Consider the following 22,334-nt stretch of genomic DNA (forward strand, 5'->3'; position numbering starts at 1 on the left):
GTTTTCCTATTTTCCTTTTCATTTTTATTTACTTTTCCTGAATATGCATGACCTTATGAAAGTATATGATCCCCTGTTTACCTCTTTTTCCAGAATGGAGTCTACTGAAAAATGTGAAGTGGTCATTCAACATTTTAATGGAAAATACCTGAAAACACCACCAGGCATCCCAGGTAAGAAATGCCATTAAGTAATCATTCATTTATGTCTAGGTTTATTGCTATTGTTTAAATGAGTACATGGTAAAGGCCTCAGTTGGTCACTGGGAACCAAAATGTTGCTTTTGTAATTGCATCTTTTTAAATAATATGTCGCAACTCATCTTTCTCAAAATAACCAAAATCTTCTTGATGATTCTTTGGCCTTTCTTTTGACTCTCTGCTACTGATTGCCTAAAGTGAATTGGAAGAGAAATAGCAAAGAATAGTTTAAAATTCATTTCAAGTGAAGGAAGATCATGATTCCTGTCATTAATGTTGGTATCTTGATTTCTACTTTATTTTTTTTTATAAATTTCTTTTTTTTTTAATTTTATTTATTTATTTGAGAGAGAGACAGAGTGAGAGAGCATGAGAGGAGAGGTTAGAGGGAGAAGCAGATTCTCCATGGAGCTGGGAGCCTGATGTGGGACTTGATCCCAGGACTCTGGGATCATGACCTGAGCTGAAGGCAGTCACTTAACCAACTGAGTCACCCAGGTGCCCCTTGATTTCTGTTTTATAATGTATCTCTCTAAACAGTGATAGTCACAGTGAAATACACTGATTGATGCAAGTTTCTAAGCATTTCTTACCAGTCCATCATAAGAAGAGTACAGAGAGTGAGAAGAAGCATTTAGAATTTTTTTTGCTTTTTGCATTTAGAAACTTTTGTAGCAATTTTATGTTACTATGAAATCTGAATGCATAATTTTATATATTTTTTAAAATATCAGTTCCTGGGGCGCCTGGGTGGCTCAGTGGGTTAAAGCCTCTGCTTTCGGCTTGGGTCATGATCCCGGAGTCTTGGGATCGAGCCCCACATAGGGCTCTCTGCTCAGCGGGGAGCCTGCTTCCTCCTCTCTCTCTGCCTGCCTTTCTGCCTACTTGTGATCTCTGTCAAATAAATAAATAAAATATTTTAAAAAAAAATCAGTTCCTGACGTATTTTATTTATTTATTTATTTATTTATTTTGTAATCTGTCTACTCATTAGAAACAGTTTGAGAAGCACCAGTCTTGACTATCCGAGGACATTTCACATTTCCCAAGGCAAAATCCTTAAGCTTTTATACACATCACAAGATGATATAACTTTCTACTATTAAAAATTACATTTGACATAAAGAATTGAATATATCACATGTGTCTGGACTTAAGCTGCAATGCCTCAACTTGCTATTAATCTGGTAGTAGTATATATGGCAAGGGTTTAATATTAAGTGAGTAGATTTAAAAATATATCTTACTCATGAATAAAAATATTTGAGATTGAATGGAGTGCTTTAGAAATGTTTGACTAATCCATATTGGTTTATTGGTTGCTCTTTCGTTTTCGGTGACTCTCAGGGGAAAAATGTGACTTCTTCAGTCTTTTATTTTCCTTTTGATTCTTTAAAGCTGGACTTCCACTGTGTTTGCTATGCAATGTGTCTGCTATTTAAAACACATGGTTAGAGAGTTCGGGGTTGAATATTTCAGTTCCTTAAAATGTATTGAGGCTACATAGAAGAGGGAATCTGAACAAAAAGAGAAATATTAATGTAGCAGGGTCAGGGTCCTCTTAGGACTCGGTTCATCTGGGGAGGGTATTGGGTAAGGAGAAAGGCCCATCAGACGCTCACTTAGATGATCTGGAAAATCCAAAGTAGCATCTCCTGGTTAATCAGAGAGCACACAGACATTGACGCCTGTGCCTCAATTTGGTTAGCTTCCATGCGTAACGTTCCCTTGAGAACTGACTGCATTATGATCCAATTGGAGACATATGGTGTTGTTAAGAAGAGTTAGCAGTTTTCATCTCAGCATGTAAGCTGCCCTTGAATTTTAGGAGAAATACTTATTTTTTTTTTTCTTTTAACATAAAAGACACTTTAAGACACTCTGCTCAGACCTATCATTGAATAAAGGGGTTGAATTGTTAGAGGATTCTCCCCTTATTTATCCCATTTTATCCAATGGATGCCTGTCTATATAGAAGGCATCCAAACTGGGTGTGAATTAGATGGTTATATATAAAAAAATTAAGAATGAACAAATTATGTAGAAATTATTGTTGATTCAAGTTAAAATACCTCTCAGGGTTTTTTTGTTTTGTTTTTTAGGTTTCTTCATTTTCATAAAAAGACACTGAAATCCTTCTTGACTTGATTTGAAACTGTACTATTTGGTTTTCCCCCATAGAACATAGCTGACTAATACAATTTAATGCTAAAGACAAAGAAAGTCCCTATAAATCCCCAAATGTCTGGGCATTCTTGCTGAAAACACAGGCTGTGATATCAACCTGTCTAATATCATAGCTACACCCAATGGAAACATTGTGAATAGCAAGAACCTGGTTATGAGTTTTTCATTCACTTTTATCTCATGGGAACACAAGAGGCAAAATAATTATACTCAGTTATAAAACTCTTAAGAGATACAAGTTTATGCTTCTGAGCTTTGCACTCAATGTAGTAAAATTAAATACACAATACTGATTGTCATTATTACTTGAATTTGCTTATTTATGCAGTGGAAGTCAAACAGTTTAGTAAATTTTCAAATGTTAACAGAAAGTATTTCGCCCTTAATATTGAAGTTTGATACAGAATAAAATAGGCTATAATGCAAAATGTGGGTATTTTGGTAAGTCCAGTAGTAAAACGCCCTCATTAGGTTGATTCACAAAATCAGAATGGGTATGATCAAATATGAGTGTATGTTGTTTGCCCGTATTGGTCCTCTCTGCTTATTTGCTGTGGTTGATTGAAATGTTTTCAAATACTCATTTCTTAATCCAATTTTCTATTCCAAGTTGAAGACTGCAAGTGGGATGTCACTATAGGCCCTAATAGCAATTTGGAAGTGATTCCTTTGATATTTTCAACAGAAATGACCAATTTCTTAACTTTTTCAATCCTAATGTAGCTTTAGAGATATATATCCTTGCTTGTGGATATGCTAATTAAAACCAACAATAATTGATCTGACCCCCCTACAATTAAAATAGAATTCAGAAAATTATAAAAAATCTCAGTGTTCTATATTACCAAGATTTAGCATCTTTGAATTCAGAAGTTTGCAATTTTTTGGAAGTCACATTGATTGTTTCAATATAATGTTTTAAGGTCATGTGATTGATGGCCTCACAATGATCCAATAATGACCAGAGAGTCTCAGGCTATAAGCCTTAGAAAAGATTGCATGTTAAGTCAATCATCTTCTTATACCAAACCCTGCTTTTATCTTACTCTAAGCAAGTAGGGAACAATTGGTACCAAATTTGCATTCTTTATTTCTCCATTTAGGGATGACTTTGGGGGAAATGTGCACATGTCACTGGGCAAAAACAGTGCCATTTTGGTTTCTGTCACTTTTGACAAATGATTTCTCTTAAAGGAGATGCAAAGATAATTATTTCCCTGAGATGATCATCTAGTTTCCAAATCCCCTACTGTGTCATTTCTATACAAGAATTAGAATAAGATCTAATTCAACCCAAAACTTTGACATTGCTTTGAATTTCAAATTCGAAAAACATTATAGTTAAGGATATTTACAAGGACATGTAACATTGACCACATTTATGTTGTTGCTTCCATTCCAATTTGTTAGTCTAGCAACAATTTATTCATTAAAAAAGATTCAGGGTGGTATTTAATCTTGATTCCTGCTGACAGATGATGTGAGTTGGAAGGAAACTTTGTAGATATCTTCTTTTGGTTCATGCTTTCCTGGGCTCCTCCTTTTTGTTCATATAAAAGATCTAATTTTAAGAATATATCATGGATTGTTAATGTGTATTAGAGCCTCCAGAACTAGTTCTTTTCACTTTGGGTTGTAACACTGTCCCCAGATTTTGGTTACCTGGATCAATGAAGCTCAAATATACATGCCAAAAAAATAAAGTTATTTGAATTCTGGTATATATGATATGGGATCGGGCAGCTATGTTTCTACTAGCAGGTGGGAAGGAGAGGCCAGCGTCAATCATGTAGCCATCTGCAGAAAGCGATCATCTAGTATTTTCTCCCTCCCTTAGAGGGAAAAGAAAACACAGTGTTCCATAAATGTTGCATGTCCTACATATCGATCTTGATGTTTTCTGGACAAAATGAAGGATCATTAGTTGCTTGCCTGCCTAACCCCAGACATTTCATTGTCCCATAATGAATTGCACAGCAATGTTGTACAGCCCCAAAGCATTTCATTTTCAAACGTCTGGCAGAAGCAAAGGGTAAGTTCCCAGACACTTCAGGGATCTGTAGGGCATGAACTTGAAAGGTTCACTTCCAAAGAGCCCCCGGAGCAGAGTGATGTACCATGTAGAAAAGGCTTCCACGTATAAGGACATGTATTGATGAATGGATCGTGCAGGCTAGTTTGTAGAAAAATAAATCACATTTTGCTCCAAACTAGACTTTTGCCTGTAAACACATTTTCCTATCAATGGAGCAGTCTTTCCAGAAGAAAATGGAATAACCCTCTTGTAGTATGATTTTCTTTCTCTTGAGGTAATTATATCTAATCCCAGTTGAGCTTCAAAGAAGTAGGGAAGTGTAGGGAAAGAGCTCACCAAATTTTGAGATGTTTTTAATTTTAACAAACCTGTGATCAACAGCAAGTTAGACAACTAAGTGAGTGATAGAGGAATCATATTTTTCTAATAGATAGAATAAAATTGTGTGCCTTATTGATGCTTTGACATATAATCTTTCTAGAGCGTGTTTATGTAAATAAAAATGTGTATGATTGTGGAATATATATTTCATTGGAGTATGCAAGGAAAAATATTTAAAGTTTGGTAATTCTTTAAAGAACATGAGAAGAAATGTTGTTTACATTTGAACTTTTCCCAGAGTAAAAGATCAGCAAAGTACTTAAATGACATTTATATTCAATTAAAGACGTGGTACAAAATTCTGAATGTTTGGCAATAGTATACAAATTCTTATCAGTGGACAGTGTTGCGGTCCCTCACAATCAGTGTTTCCTCAGTGATACCTGTCTATTAAGTCCACAAATGTAACAAATGTTGTTGTTGAGTATAAAGAAACAAATAGAAAAGTGTTATGGTACACAGCTTAGCAAAAATATATTTTTTTATGGTTTTACTTGGTTGAGGCACTGCCTAACCCTGAGCTTCTCATCTTTGGGAAACTAAAACATCATTTGCATAAGAAACTCGGTAAACACTACAATCCCCGACGGAGTGTTCCTTTAGATTTCTCATTAATAAGAGGATTTTTGCAATATTTAGGAGGTACTTTCTGTGAAGTCTCTCATTTTTAATGTTAGTTATGCCTTCTTGATTATTTCAAGGTACCAAATACATGTTGCTTCATGATGAAACACTGTTGGAATGTTATTAGTGAACTTCACGGAGTAGCCTGGCAATTTTGTAGTCAATAGAGTCTTAGAATCTGTGTGAATTCTGTGGACATGGGCTAGGTCAATCATTTCTCAAACTTCCTGTGGAGCCATAGTTGATACTGTGAAAATATGAGTTGGTTTCTGATTAGCGGGGGGGAAAAGAGACCAAGATAATTAAATTTCTAAAACTGGAAAATGAGAAGCCTGACAGAGAAGGTACAGGGCATCATATCTTCAGGCGGTTAGAAATGATTGGAATGGGTTGTGTGCCACATGCTACCTCCTCCCTCCTACCTGATTACAGCTGCAGATGAAGTGGGCAAGCTCTCTACATCCTGGAAGTACCCATCTGGAGCATCTACTGAATCTCTCAACTTTTCTCCCTCAGAGCAAAATCTATAAAAGCTCACCCAATTCAGCATGGGTTTTCTGCAAACTCTGGGAGAGTTATCACTTCTAGGGATGACCCTCAATTAATGCGATATTGAAGTCAATGGATAAAATTGAGCTTCTCATTCTTTGGAGAGACAATTCTGAGTCACATCCTGCAAGATTCCTCAGGGGATTGTCCACAGTTGTAAAACAAGCTCGAGAAGGCACCTTTTATTGGCTTTTCCTTCTTCCCTGCCTTTCTTTTCCCTTTCTATAATATCTGCTTCCTGGCATCAGCTCCCAATTAAACTACCTTGTCCCAAGCTCTGATTTGGGGAAACTCAGATTTAAAGTGGGTGTTCCCAGAATCGTGATGGGTAACTTTGTTTTGATTTAAAACTTCTGACCGGGGCGCCTGGGTGGCTCAGTGGGTTAAGCCTCTGCCTTCGGCTCAGGTCTGATCCGGGGTCCTGGGATAGAGCCCCGCATCGGGCTCTCTGCTCAGTGGGGAGCCTGCTTCCTCCTTCTCTCTCTGCTTGCCTCTCTGCTTACTTGTGATCTCTGTCTGTCAAATAAATAAATAAGATCTTAAAAAACAAACAAACAATAAAACTTCTGACCATAGAGGAAAGCAGACCCAGCTAACATGGCGAAGTGAATATCATAGACCAAATACGCTACTTTTGTGACTTTTTTTTTTTAACAGCAGCACTTATGAACTACATGTTTGGGATGGTAAAGATTAATATTAGTGGTAGTAGATACACAGTAGTCAGAGTTTGAATTTGGCAAGAGAAGTATGGAAGAAGATAAAGACAAAAATGCCACCAGTGACATGGCTAACCTTAGAACAAGTAAGAACATAAAGAGGTGGATGGTTGTTGAAATTGGGGAGGGAAGGGAAAACTGGGGAACAGTCATAACGCCAGCAGCAAAGTGAAGGTGGGATGTAAGGAAAGAAAATTATGGTCACAGAGAAAGGGACTTATGAGGTTTTGGTCCTGGATGAATGTGGAGTGGTGGATGTTGATAATGAAGTCCAAAGTAGGAATGGCTGTAGTTGGCTTAAGAGAAATGGAAATGATTTTTAGAGGGACATGTGGAGATTTTGGATTAGAATGTTGGAAGTTTTGAACAACACTGGAGATTTCTTTACTCAATCTGATACTTCCCTTGATTTTCTCTGAAGTTTTAATCTTAACAGGAGAAGGTGGGAAAATGTAAGCAGTGCTGAGGTAATTTTTTGTTTGTTTATTTGATTCTGAGTTTTCTAAACCAGGCTTCGTTTTCGTGTTTGCTTTTGTTTTTGTTTTTCCAGTTTTCCTACTTCAAGAACTATTGCTCAACTCTGTAGATTCTTAACAATGCTTTTCGGAATTGCACTCCCTTGAACTGAATCATCCTCCTACTTGTACTTGTACTTGTACTTGTATTTGTCCTAGTGAACTTCCTGAGAGTATATGGTTGATACAAAATTCCTGTACATCAACAAACTTGGAAGAACACATTGAGATATATCTTCAAATCTATTCTTAATAGTTTGCAAAGATTCATATGTATATAGCTAAATATACAGAGAGAACACTAAATATTAGCAAGAAAGGGAAACTTACTTTGAGAAAGATTCTAGTTATTTTTTGAAAAGCTTCCCCCCCCCCCCCCCAGACTGCTTTTCAAGGTGTTATCCTGGCACTCAAATGTTATTTCTTTAAAGAACTCATTTTTGGACAGTGCAATGAGGAATTCTGTATTCTGACATAGCAAATGCCTAAGTTAAATTGAAATTAGGTCTTGGTCTGAACTTTCTGCTGCTGCATCCAGTTAGGCACTGTTACCATGCTGGCCTTTTGCCCCTTTTTTCTTTTTCTTTCTTTTTTAAAAATTATTATTATTATTATTTTAAAGAAGTGAGAAGAATCACTCTTCCCACTTTTGTTTATTTTTTTTTTAAGATTTTATTTATTTATTTGACAGAGAGAGAGAGAGAGAGATCACAAGTAGGCAGAGGCAGGCACTGAGCAGAGAGCCCGATGGGGGGCTCAATCCCAGGACTCCGAGATCATGACCTGAGCTGAAGGCAGAGGCTTAACCCTCTGAGCCACCCAGGTGTCCTGCCCCCTTTTTCTTTTTGCTCTTCTTCACATTTAAAAAAAAAAAAAGGTGAATATCTTGAGAATAAGCAGAAAAAAAGAGCTCTTATTCTATGCTTTTGTCCCTTTGGCATAATGTTGCTTCACCCTGCCTAGAGGAAGTACTACATTGGCTTATTATTTCTACTATAATATAGTATTTAGAAAATCTAAAGCATTTAATCAATATGATATGGTCAATATGCTTTACTGGCCATGTATTTTCTGTAATTATGTGTAAGCACCAATGAGTGGTAGCAGAATTTGTCTGAAGTTGCCACCTGGCTCCAGAACCTGATTTTTTAAAAGCAATTGTAATTTCATGGAATAGAGAGGAAGGATAAAGAGGTTTTCTCTCTACCTCCGGAATCACAAACCATCTCCATCTATTCCTTCTAAAATAATCCATTCCGGTTTTCAAAAATTTCTGCATTGACGATTTCACAGTAAAAGCTTACAAAATAAATTATAAAACTTTAATTTTATTTCTGAGATGATGTTGGGCTTTGCCTTCTGTCGGCACCCCTAATGAGTAGTTAAGCCATTTGGTGTCCATCAGAATGAGTCTTATTAGCAAGCAAAAAGGGTTGAGTGGCCTAAGGCCAATTAAGACACAAGCCATAGAAACCAAGCTCTGAATAATTAAGTCCATTTCTATATCTAGAATCTCATTTAAGAGCGTTGATTTAAAAAATGTGTTTTAAACAAATTTTGGATAAGTAGATAGTATCCTGAATTAAAAGCTTGCCACTGTGGTCCCATCCAGAAGCCTGTCATGCCCATAACACATTATTTACAATCTAATTTTTAGAATGAGAAGTCTGCAAAATTTAAGAAAATATTTGAAGAGGAATATAAATGAAAACACTCATTAGGCAAGATCTGAACAAGGTATCATTTGTTTATCTTAATACTGTTTCCTCTGATTCTTAGCTCTTTATGCCTCTAAATGGTGAATCAGTTCATTAACTATTATTTTAGTTATTTGCCAGAAAAAAAAAATCCTTCATAGGAAATTGGTATGCTTATGATCCTTTCAGTCTTTATATATTTCAAAGGCACATTCATCCCATTAGATTATACATTTTTCTGCAAAGGGACTTTGATATTTGTCTTTCCCTTTACCCTTAAACAATTAGCCTCTGGACTCTCTCAATGCAAGAATTGCACCTTGTTCTTTATGTTTCAAGTGTCTAACCAATGCCTCTCACAGATAATTATTTGTTAAATAAGTAAATAACTACTTGTGAAATACAGAATAATGTTCCCTCTCCCCAAATATCTCTGTTTACTCCCCACTACCTGTTATATGTTAGTTTCTATGGCCAAGAAGAATTAAGGCTGCATTTGGAATTAAGCTTGCTGTTAAACTGACCTTAAAGCAGTGTCATTATTCTGGATTATCTAGGTGAGCCCCATGTAATCACAAGGGTCCTTAAAAGTATAAGCAATCAGGGCCTCTGGATGGCTCAGTCAATTAAGCGGCTGCCTTCTGCCTGGGGGTCCTGGGTGCTGGGATTGAGTCCCACATCAGGCTCCCTGCTCAGTGGGGAGTCTGCTTTTTCCTTGGCCCTTCCCCCTGCTGTTCTCTCTCTCTCTTTCTGTCAAATAAATAATAAAGTCTTTAAAAAAAAAAAAAAGTGGAAGCAAAGGGGAGAAGAGATCAGAGTGATCCAATATGAGAAGGACTTGGTCCGCATTGTTGGCCTTGAAAATGAAGGAATGTGGGTGGCTTCTGGAAGCTGAAAAGGCGAGGAATTGGATCCTCCCCTGAAGCTTTTGTAAAGGAACTCAGTCCTGTTGACATCATGATTGTAGACCAGTGGGATCTGTGCAGTACTTCCAGCCTATAGAACTGTAAGATCATTAATTTGTGTTGTTTTATGCCCCTAAGTGTTTTATTAACTTGTTAGCAACAACAGAAAACTACCACATTAATACAGAACTTGTTTAAACTGAATATCATGCACACCATTTCTAAATTAAATCAGTAAACAGCCTCTGGAGGACTTTTTTAGTTTCTCCTATTTTTAATCTTCTTTGTATTATATGGGTTGCTTATATGTTAAACAGGAAAAAAAAAACTATCTTGTTAATTATTTTGACTTTAAAATTTCTTTGTTACTTCTTGTAAGGATATATTAGAATGGAAGACTGTTGGACATCTTAAAAGAGAGTCTTTGGGGGTGAGTGCTTAGATCTCAGAGTATATTACTTTTGACCCAAAGAAATCAAATATTAATTCAAACCATCTGGTTCCATAAAATATGCCAAAAAAAAATCAGTTGTAAATCTAAATTCAAACAAATATGTATCTCTTAGGTCTCAACCTGAATATTTGGTTTCAAGAGTTCTTGTTATTGAAAGATTATTACAGCTTAGAAGAAATCATAGAGTTATATAGCTGATATCAGCTGTAAGTTTTAGATAATTATATCTAAAGTGTAGATGGTGCTTCTACTCCAACTCATTCTCCCCCAAAATAAAGAGTATCCTGAAGTGTTAATGGTTGAGTCCCATAAGAAAACTTAGTTGTGAGACACAAGTAAAAATCCAGGGAAGTGACTGGATTCTTATTATGGGTTAACAAAAATATATAGATAATCCTTGTTATTTAAACCACTAAAAAGACTTTCAGTGAAATACATTTATGAAAATGTATTTCTCAGCCAAAGTTGTATTGCAGACCTACAGTAAGATTGGGAAGCTGTTAATGTGAAAGCATAACCTTTTTCTCTTGACTTATTTTGGGCCAGAAGCAGTTATACTGAGTCACTGAAATGACTTAAAGTAAATAGAGCCAACAATTTAAGTTGATTTCTAGTTGTTTGTTATTAGAGCAAGTGTTAGCCCTCCCAGGGTGCTTAGTGAATGTCCTTCAGCCAGCACCCCACTCTTTTTCTAGGTAGACTGCCTTCTGGTTGTAGGAGCCCATTTCCTACGTGCAGTGAGAATCAGAAGTACCTAGGAATTTACAGACTTCTGGTTAGGCAGCCTTTAAGCAATGCTTGACTGGTAGTAGAGTATCTATACTCCAGTTCTTTTGCTCCTGGAGAGAACACCAGAGTATGACCTACACTATCTCCAAAACTTCCCAGACTTTCCAGAAGATAGGCACACTAGACACTTCAAGTAAGGTAGCAGCTATTCATAAGTAATGGACTTCTCTGGAAAAAGCACGGACAGTTTGCCCACTGATAATACATTTGCAAGGGTAGATAGAATTACAATCATACGTCCTGTGAGTAAGGAGACCACTGATTGTTAACACTTTTTTACTAATCATAATATACCTTTATAAAGGTCCATTCAAAAAAATCAAAATTGTACCAATATAAAAGATAATGGGGCCTTAATACACTTGTTCTTAAAATATAAAAGCATTAAAGCTAAATATTGAAACTAACCTATTTCATGTGCAATCGCTTTAAGATGGCATGGGTTGTTTGAGCCAAACTGTGGTCCCAAAGACCTCTGGTGTTCCTTTCCGGTGGTCTACAAGACCAAAACATTTTCCTAACCCTGAAACATTATTTGCCTTTTTGACTCTGATTCTCTCATGAATGTGGAGTAGAGTTTCCCAGAAGCTGTGTGATATGGCAACAAATTGAATGCAGAAGCAGATATAAGAGTCCAGCTGTCTTCTATTAAACCTGAAATTACAAGGATTTGCAAAAATCTGAAACAAGGACATTCTTGTCTTTATTTATTTTGTTTTTGAATTTTTTAAAATAAAAACTTGTCACTTATCATATGATGGGTTTATTATTGCTATTTTAAAATAAATTTTTGAAATGGTAAATATCATTAGATATAACCTGTGTAAACAGAAGCTCTTTGGGTGTTCAATAATTTTTAAGAGTGTGAAGAGTTTCTGAAACAAAAAAGCAGTCAAACCAACAAACACAATAACTTTGAATGCCACTGATACAGAGCAGAATTTCAGAATCAAGCCCTTTTATCTTCTCGGAATTAGAAGAATTAAGGAAGGTAACCAGGGTAAAGATGAGGTTTAAAATATCCTCTCATCTTTCTGATCTTATTTTGAAAACCTGGATGTGTTCTAGGAAATTATTTTAAGTGGAAGAATTTTAAAAATTTACTATCATACAAGTTACAGTACTTTTTTTTTTTTTTTTGGAAATAAGCAGGCAGATACCTTAAACGGTTGTGAAGGTTTGTTTTGTTTTTTCAAATACAGAAAGAGTGCTTATTCTTCTGAACATCCACATTATCATTTCATTAACAAATACTATATAGAATATAGTTTGACAGTATATGTGAATGTTTTATTGCAACTGTATATATACACAGCATGTATATTATGCTGAGATTGTGGGAATAGGACTGTAATTTGTGACTGCCATGTGAGTCTTCCAGAATTTAGGAAGGTTAGGAAGACTAGTATCTATGAGCCACGGAGTTAAACACAGATATGATGTGGGAGTTCTTGTAAGACCTATTCTGGGGACACCTGGATGGCTCAGTCAGTTGAGTGCCTGACTCGTGATTTCAGCTCATGAGATCGAGCCTGACATGGGTCTAATACTGGGCATGGTTTCTCTCTCTCCCTCTCCCTTTGCCCTTCCTTATCCTGCTGAAGCATGTGTGCATGCACCCTCTAAGAAAAAAATAAAGATAAGAGGTATTCTGTGTCACTTCTTTGGTCACTGCTTATTTCCTACAGCACTCATCTTACAGCTGGGCTGTACCATTGAGTCCTAGTCACTGGATAGGATGCATCTCAAATAGAGACTTCCAGGTTTGCTAGGTGTAGTAAATAATAATGCTAATATAATAAGAGTTATTATACTATCACAAATATTATCATTAACTAATTGAACACTGTTTATGATTAGTGTTCACATAAAATCTTTAATTTTTTTTTAAAGAAATGGTACTGTCTTCAATTGTACAGTCTGGAAATCATGATTTCCTTAAGGTCATTGCCTCTTTTAACCTAATATGAAAGATTCTAGAAAAGCATTCTCTAGAGGTACTGGGGTGGCTCAGTCTGTTAAGTGTCTGCCTTTGGCACAGGTCATGATCTAGGGGACTTGGGATCCAGCCTAGCATTGGGCTCCCTGCTCAGTGGAGAGTCTGCTTCTCCCTCTTCCTCTTCCCCTACTCATGCTCTCTTGCTCTCTCTCTCTCAAATAAATAAATAAATAAACAAATAAATAAAAATAGAAATTTTAAATTTATTTTAAAAAATAAAGTAAAATTTATGGGTGCCTGGGTGGCTCAGTGGGTTAAGTCTCTGCCTTCGGCTCAGGTCATGATCCGAGGGTCCTGGGATCGAACCCCACATCGGGCTCTCTGCTCGGCAGGGAGTCTGCTTCCTCCTCTCTCTCTGCCTGCCCCTCTGCCTACTTGTGATCTCTGTCTGTCAAGTAAATAAATAAAATCTTTAAAAAAAATAAATAAATAAAAATAAAGTAAAATTTTAAAAAAAAAGGAAAGCATTCTCTAGTCATCCTTCATAACTCATTATGATTTTTAACCCATGAAATCCATGTGGTAGATGAAAAAAATTAAGAAAAAATTTCTCCTGTAATTTGTTTTGAAAAGACATAATTTAGTATTTGTTTACATATATTGACAACCTCTTCATTTCTCTCATCTCAAGGGAAGCGCTTTTCATCTTTGCTGCATTTATGTAATGTTAAAGAGCAACATCTGCCCAGCTTATTCTATGCTTTCTATGAGTGCCTCATGGCTGGGATACTCTTCTTCCTTTGAATGAACTGGTGAGAGGGCACTTATCATCGAGAACACCATCTTTTCCTTTGGAGGGAAATAGATCTTGGTTTGAGTTTGGCTCTGTCTCTTGACCTGTCAAACTTGGACAAGTTATTTAGCTTCTTGTCAGGTTCCTCATGGAACCCAGTGTTCCCATTTGATGTTTATAGTGCCTCCTCTATAAAAGTGTTATCAGAATTAACTTTTGTACAGCTCTACAGAAGTTCTGGCAGGAGCTGGTAGATATCCCCACTATTAGTAGCATCTATTAGCATCATGAAAATTAATTCATCAACATCTACCCTCTAGGCTGGAAATATAATTTAACTGTAGAAAGCCATGAACTGGGGCGCCTGGGTGGCTCAGTGGATTAAGCCTCTGCCTTCAGCTCAGGTCGTGGTCTCGGGGTCCTGGGATTGAGGTCCTGGGATTGAGTGCCGCGTCGGGCTCTCTGCTCAGCAGGGAGACTGCTTCCCCCTCTCTCTGCCTGCCTTTCTGTCTACTTGTGTTCTCTCTCTCTGTGTCAAGTAAATAAATAAAATCTTAAAAAAAAAAAAAAAAAGAAAAGAAAAAAGAAATCCATGAACTATAATCATCAATGGGCATTATGTGGTACACAGACCACATAAGGTAAACCTCCGTTTTCACTGGGTAAAGACCACCTTCCAGTCTCCAACCATTTGCGGACAGCTGCTATATTTTGACCTACAAGGGTGTCCAATTAACTAAAAAATCCAGTTGGGAGCTCAACCATTTTCTGGGATGATTGGAAATAGTGTAGTAAACGGACAGATAAATATTTACCTGAAATTTGTTCTGTTGACTCCTAGATTCATAAACACTTGTCACACTTCTGGTAGAACCAAGATGGCCATGTTGATGCAGAGGGTCTTTAATTTCGGTAAAACAACTGTAAAAACATGTATAATCACAGACCTCTTACAATGCTTTCTTGGTATATCTTTATATCTCCAGTTCACAAGGCCTAGAATTCCCCTTTTCTACCTTCATTTCCTCAAGAAATCCTGTTCAAAAATAAATACATTTTTCATGCAGCCTTTCCTAATTTCTTATCTCCCTGTCTTCCCGCCCCTGTTCTTAACTCTCAGGGCATCACATTAAATTGTTTTCACCTACAGTGGATGTCCATTTTGTGATACGTAGTCTCTTATGGCAATTGCCATATACTTACCTTATCCCACTGGATGGCAGAATTATGCTTTTTTTTTTTTTTTTTTTAATCCCTGTGTCTCTTCTAATGCCAGGCATTTGAACACAAGAGGTGCTTAATATAGACACACTGAATTGGGGGGAAAAAAATTGAGCTTATTATCCCAGTGTGATTTCTTAATACTGTCCTAATTCTTTCTTAATAAGGCATTCAATTAGTAAATGCTTGTAAAGTGAATGCAGAAACCGTCAACTATGATGCTTCCATATAGAAGTATTTTTTAATACCTTCCTCTCTGTAAACTTTAAAATATTTAAATCTCAAAAGCTTTCTTTGGGATGGAAGGCAGTGTTCAAAAACACAAGAATCCTTTTCTTTCTTGTAAGAATTAAATTCTCTTTCCATTCTATCTCCTATTTTCCATTGCTCCTTCTCCAGAATGAAAAACAAACAAACAAAACAAAACCAAAAAAAGTAATGGCCAATGGAAATTAAAAGGAACAGAAAGATTATAAAATAAATGTGTTGAAACACCAAGCATCCTGTGGGTTGTTACAATTAACTCTACAGCTAGCAATAAGACACATGTTTTTCAACTTCAAACTATTTGAGAAAACTCTTCTAGTTTTTTAAAAAATTCTCTTTTTCTAAAGCTTCCTGCAGGTTGTGTCCCTGTAGTGCTTAGGGGTTGGGTGCCGTTGCCATCAACAGAATGGATTCATTAACCTTTACATTGATTTGAATTGTCATCCGGATAAATATTTATACCTGTTTTCCCTGAGGGCTTAATGAAGTCCTTTGTCAATAGCACCAGGAGCTTCTCCCCTTGACCTTTGTCATCCATTCATTCAGAAAATTTTCATCAAGCTGTTTTGTTTACAATGTTAATCTCTCACTGCCTTAGGTTTGGCACAGAGAAGTATCCATCCTGGATTCAGTAGAATTATTTTACACTATTTTGGGTTATGCAGAGAAGATAATTTTGCCTTTGAGTTTTCTGTTTTAACTTCAGGATTTAAACATTTCCAGTTTCCTGCATATTTGTCTTTCTGCTTTTTGTCTGCCTATAGAATATTTCTCTTGTTATCCTCTATATGTGGTGATTTCAATTTCACTTTCTGACACCAAAATCTCCTAAAAGATACAGTTAAAAGAGGTATTAGCTAATGCTATGGTGGTAATCATTTTGCAATATACATGCATCAAATTCTCGATAGGTATATCAAATCAAAACCTTGTATATCTTAAATTTATACAACATTACATGTCAAATATATTTCTTAAAGCTAGAAGGAACAAAAGATAGAGTCAGAGCCGGAAAATGTCTTTGCTTCCCTGTCCCCACATTTTATCAGTGAACATTTTTAGTGTGGGAAGAAAAGGGGAGATTGTTATATGCCAACCATGGTGCTTCATAACATTATGTATTTTTCTGTTTCACCCTCAAAGGGCACTTGGGCAAAACATACTGCTCCATTTTATGGTTGAGGAGGCTGAGACTATGGAATTCAAGTAAGTTGCTCAGAGTCAGACATAGTAAGTAAGCTGATTGATCCCAGGATTTAGTTCTGCCATTTAACTAGATGTTTGACTTTGGGCGAATTACTTAACCCCTCTGTGGTTCAATTTCCTCATTGGTAAAATGGAGATAACCATAGTTCCTTTCTGTACTATAGTTGTGAGGTGGCTGTGGATTAAATAAATTACACTATCAGAGCTCCTGGAATGTTCCTAGTAAATACTAAGGGCTATTCATTTAGGTTACACTGATTTACTTATTTAATTATACTAAATCTTGTCTTTTCTAGTTTTCTTGGATGGAGGGGGGGATACTCTAGGAGAAGAGATCAGCGAGAAAGTCAGTAGCTCTTCCCCTAGTTAGGCATGTTTTTTCTTCTATTCCCAAACTTGGAGAAGCAAGTTTCTTATTTGCAAAATAAAATGAGTACTAATATTCTGTACTGGGTTAAATGTTTCATTCCCTTAGTCTCTTCGGTGCCTTCTTCCTTGAGACTCAGTTACTTACTTTAATACTCAGTCTAGTTTTTAGAACAGTAGAAATATTTGGCCATCAATTTCAGCAAACAATGCACTTGGTTTTTATATTAGTGTTTGATAAGTGGTTCTTTTGTTATAAAGAAAAGGTAACCTATTTATAGAAACTTCCTTTAGAGAAGCAATCTTTCTTCAAAAACTAAGCTGTAGAATTTTTTTTTTCCTATTTTGAGTTGTATATAAATTTTGAGAGCTGGATCCAGAAGAAAAGGCACATTACTCAAAAGCCTGAATGAGAAGAATTACAGACTTTTTTTTTTTTTTTTCTCCTTCTATATGGTATCTTTTCATTGGATGGACCAAAGGAGCCATGGAAACTAAGTGGAACCTGATCATGTTTTTTTTATTCCTTGCATTCCTGAGATACTGGAGAGAAAATGTGTTGCTATTGCTACTGTTTTTTAGGCTGTAAAGTACCACTTACAAAAACAATTATCACAGATACCTAATTCAAACAACTAAATAGAGTTCCTCCTGTGGTTACAAAGGGGCTGCAAATCTCAGTCATGAAAGAAAGTAATTCCAGCAATCCTAGATTAAGACTAAAAAAAAAAAAAAATCAAATCTTAATGGCCCAGTAGAAAATCCATACAGTTCAATGATTGAAGGCACAAAAAAACATCATATACCTTAGAGCCTAGTTTACCTTGCGGTAATTGAATATCCTTTACACTAGGAGACGTTTGCGGTCTTTTTCTTCATTCATTAAGCAGGTATTTTTAATTTGAGTGTAAAGTGAACATAGAAGTACGTTTTCAGGGATAAACACAAAGTGGAAGAGGTGTCATAAAGAGACCAGGGACTGGAGGTCAACAGAGGAAATAATCAATGTCTCCTAGAGGAGAGGGATCGAGAAATATTCTACAGGAGTGCAGGCTTTATTGAGATCAAAAGATAAGACTGGAAGATCTGCTCCAAGCAAAACCAAGCTGATGCATATGGAAATTCCTTGATACTACAAAATTCCGACCAATAGGCTTGAGTTTAAATGCATCAGAGCTAAGTTGTACAGGTTAAAATCAGGTCAGGAAACCAGACAGATCCCAGTGAGCCCTTTGAATTGAATAGAGCTAGGTGGAGCTGGTTTAGTCTGGTTGGGTTTGATTTTAAACTGCTTGGTGCAAGTTTTATCCCTTAGATTAAAAAAAAAAGAAGAAGAATTTGATGTAATCCTATTGTTGTAACGAAGTGCTTTCTATATTAAGGATATTAAGCATTAGTCTATAACATTTCTCCTACATGCTTTTCCTAGCTCACTGTTTAACTTTGACTTCCATTTTTTAAAATAATAATTCATTTTTTATGAAATAATCTTTTCCATTATGCCTTCTTAAAAAATCTTTAAATGTAAGAGATTTCATTAATATTCACTAATGTATCTTTTACTTTTTCCCTACATTTAACTCATTAACATATTTGTTATCAAATAAGTATCTAAATCGATTTTAATCAGATATCTCAATAGCCCTTAGAAATTAATCCATTTATTTCACACTACTTAACATCACCTTTCTCTATACTAACTAATTTAATTACCTGTGATAGGAGTGCTTGTTTTACAGAAGGGTCGCACCATTTATCCAGTCATTATAAAGTGTTTTATCTCACAGTATTAGTCACTGCTCTAGATACTATTTTCAATTTATTATTACTTTATTTTTAGCTATTCCTTTTTCTGTTTTCCAAATCTACTTTAAAATTATTTTGCTGCCTCTCTACAAAATGTAGTTGCTATATTATTAGGTACTCTATCCAGATCTAGAATAGTTCCTAAAGCTCTCGTGCTGCCTCTTTGCTGTGGAATCCCCCCTTCTTCCTTTCCCTCATCATTGGAAACCACAACTCTGTTTTCTATTCCTGTAGTTTTTGCCTTTTGCAGAATGTTCTTTAAATGGAATCATGCAGTATATAGTCCTTGGAATCTGTCTTCCTTCACTCAGCATAAGGCATTTAAAATGCATGCATGGGGGCACTTGGGTGGCTCAGTGGGTTAAAGCCTCTGCCTTCAGCTCAGGTCATGATCTCAGGGTCCTGGGATCGAGTCCCGCATCCGGCTCTCTGCTCAGCAGGGAACCTGCTTCCCTCCCTTTCTCTCTTTCCCTGCCTCTGCCTATTTGTGATCTTTCTCTCTGTCAAATGAATAAATGAAATCTTTTTAAAAAATGCATGCATATTGTTGATTCTATCATCAAGTCATTATTTTTTTGTTGCTGAGTAGTGTTTCGTTGAATTGTTGTACTTCATTTTGTTTATCCTTCAGTTGAAGTGTGTTTGGGTTATAATGAGTTTCTGGAAACTGAATATGAAAAAGTACCAATTTTTAATGTGAAATCAGTATCTTTTTATTTTCTTATTTTTTTTAATTTTTAAAAATTTTTTAAAGATTTTATTTACTTATTGGACAGAGAGAGAGGGATCACAAGTAGGCAGAGAGGCGGGCAGAGAGAGAAGGGGGAAGCAGGCTCCCCGCCGAGCAGAGAGCCCGATGCGGGGCTTGATCCCAGGACCCTGAGATCATGACCTGAGCCGAAGGCAGAGGCTTAACCCACTGAGCTACCCAGGTGCCCCAAATCAGTATCTTTTTAAAATGGTGGCCATTAATTGGGAGTAGATCCTGAATTTTATCTAATACTTCAAGTAATCATCCTCTGATCATTGACTTTCTTGCTGTCTTGTATGTATCAATATTTTAAAATATTAAGCCATTTATTTTCCTGAGAAATTTAAAACTTAATTGTGACAAATTCTTCTTCTTATGTACACTTGGTATATTTTATACTTTGCGTTGGTAATATGTACCAATAGTTACAAAATGCAAAAACTTCATAGTGAAAAGTAGTCTCTTTCCTTTATCTGTGGTACAGCCCCCCACCCCCCCCTCCTGCAACCAGTTTCCTCCCTAGAGGAAAAAGTGTTGCATTTCCTGTGTTTCCAGAGGTGGTTCCTGAATCTCAAACATGCATTTATGTTTTTACTCCAGTCATGCCAGTATACACTCTCTTCTAAACCTTGATTTTTTTTCACTTAACAATGTACCTTGGAGTTCTTTATTAACAGTATGAGGAAAACTATTTTACTATTTTTGATGGCTCTATAGTATTTCATTTTATAGAGGTAGAATACTTTTTTATAAAAATGGTCAAAGTTCCTTACTTATGGATATCTATATTGTTTCCAATCTTTTTCTATTACAAATAGCACAAAAATGAAAATTGATGTTTGTGCCTATTTTCTTACACATGCAGACATATCTATAGGAACAACATGTCAAATGGACTTGCTAAGTAAAATAATGCATGATTGTTTATTGAATTTTGATAAGTTCTGTCAAATTGCTCTGCCTATTGCTGTCCTAAGTCACACTTATACTAGGCAGTATAAGAAGTCATCTCCTGATGCTTTGACCAATACAATGTCAAGGAATCTTTTTCCTAACTAGTATAATAGGTGAAGATTTACCATATTTTAATTATAATAGCAGTAAGAGAAATGTGAACTGAAGTTGAACATGTCTTCATGTTTTTAGAGCTTTTGTATTTCCTTTTTTTAAACTCCACATCATTTGCCCATTTTTCAACTGGACTGGTGACCTTTTTCTTGACTTGTAGGTACTTTCTTGCATTAAAGAAAGTTGGTGTTTGTCAGTCACTTATATTTTGCCTTCATTCATGGTGTTTTTGGGGGTGAGCATATCAGGTTTTTTAAAGATATTTATAGTTTTTTTATGTAACGCTCATTCTGAAAACCATTAAAATGTTATTTTTTCTCTACTAATTTTTAAAACTCTCACCTTGAAATCATTTAGAATTTATTTTAACATACATTGTAAGATGGAGAAACCACCTTTATTTATTTATTTATTTTTTACTTCCTTGTGGTTTGGCAGCTGTTTCAACACCATGTATTGAATAATACATTTTTTTTCTCTTTGAATTCAAATGCTACATTTTTCATCTACTAAATTACCATGTGATATTTTAAAATTTCCTTGCTACTTCAATTGTTTTCATTCATCTGTCAAATCATATGATAACTTACATTAATAATGAGTATTTTCTATGATGTTTTAATATGGAAGCCCTATGTCCACCACCACCCTGACATTTCTCTTCTTTTTGATAATATACCTGGGTGTGTGTGCATGTGTGTTTTGTTTGCTTTTGCTTATCTTTTTTTCACACTAACTTTGAAGTTTATTTTTTACCTACTCTTCAAAAATACATGGTCATTTTATGATTTGTTCATTTATAATTTTAAATGAGACAAACCCACTCTTTTCAAGAGGAGACTTTCTACTTTGAGAGCTTGTTATCAGAAGAAAACTATGATATCATCTGGCACCCACTTCAAATCATAGTCACATGTTCCAGAATGGGTTCTTGTTACTCTAGAAAGTAGGACTTATGTCACTTCCACTCGGTAACCAAGGCTATCCGTTTTCTCTCTCTCCCAAAACAAAATCTTAAAGGCAAAAGGCATTACAGTACATTATAGCCCTTTAAATATTTACAGGTGATCTAGCTAAGAAAAATCAACTATGTCGAGTTCATTTTCTGTTTACTTTGTGAACACATTTTTACTGAAATGGATAGCTCTCTTCTACATTGCTATAGAGAAAACATTTCTTGCCCAGAGTTTCAAGTACAATTTAAAGAATTTATTATGAAAACAAAATGGTTGAAGAAGAGCCATATATAAAGTTGAAACATTGTATCAAAACAAAACATAATTGTACTGTAAAGATTAAATCTCATACTTAAAGAATGAAAACACGTGTATTATACTACTTAATGTTACGAAGGGTCTTTTGTAAAGTGGGGTAGGCCATCATGATGACTCCATTACGTAGTTTACCTTGGTGTACATGGGAAGTATTAATATATTTTGTGGATTTTGGCCCTATGACTTTCTAAAGAGCATGATTCATTCATGAGTAATCTGTAACCCATGCTCCTTGTATAGTCATTAGAAAATCTTGCCTTGATGATTTTCCGTTGAATATCAAAGCTCTCAAAAGTATGCTATTGGGAATGAGCCTACACAGATGTGGGAGATTCTCCAAAATGACCCAGGCTTGATATTCCCTCCTCCCCTGTTTCTCTGGTATTGTGATTTACCAAGTGTTCTACAGGAAGAGATTAAGCATTCAGGAGAATTATTTAATTTTCAAAAGGACTGTTTTTTTTTGTGTGTGTGTGTGTTTTTTTTTTAATGCCTGTCCCATTTTCTTGCTTTTTGAGTTAGTTACAGAGATTTTGAAGTTGAAAATACTGAGATATTTTATAACCTAAATAGTGAAACATTTTTACT

The 22,334-nt window shown here is 35.7% G+C and overlaps 1 protein-coding gene across 1 annotated transcript in view; it reads left to right on the plus strand.

Moving 5' to 3' along the window:
- The window catches only part of RBMS3 (RNA binding motif single stranded interacting protein 3), a gene marked incomplete at its 3' end in the record, with an annotated part of 652,820 nt that overhangs the window by 456,685 nt on the left and 173,801 nt on the right, over positions 1-22,334 (plus strand). Inside the window, exon 6 of the mRNA XM_080808724.1 lies at positions 94-173. Within this exon, the coding sequence (XP_080664850.1) occupies positions 94-173 (80 nt within the window). The remainder of the gene's footprint in view (positions 1-93; positions 174-22,334) is intronic.

The sequence above is a fragment of the Martes martes genome (genome assembly GCF_963455335.1).
Source record: "Martes martes genome assembly, chromosome: 1".
NCBI lineage: Eukaryota > Metazoa > Chordata > Mammalia > Carnivora > Mustelidae > Martes > Martes martes.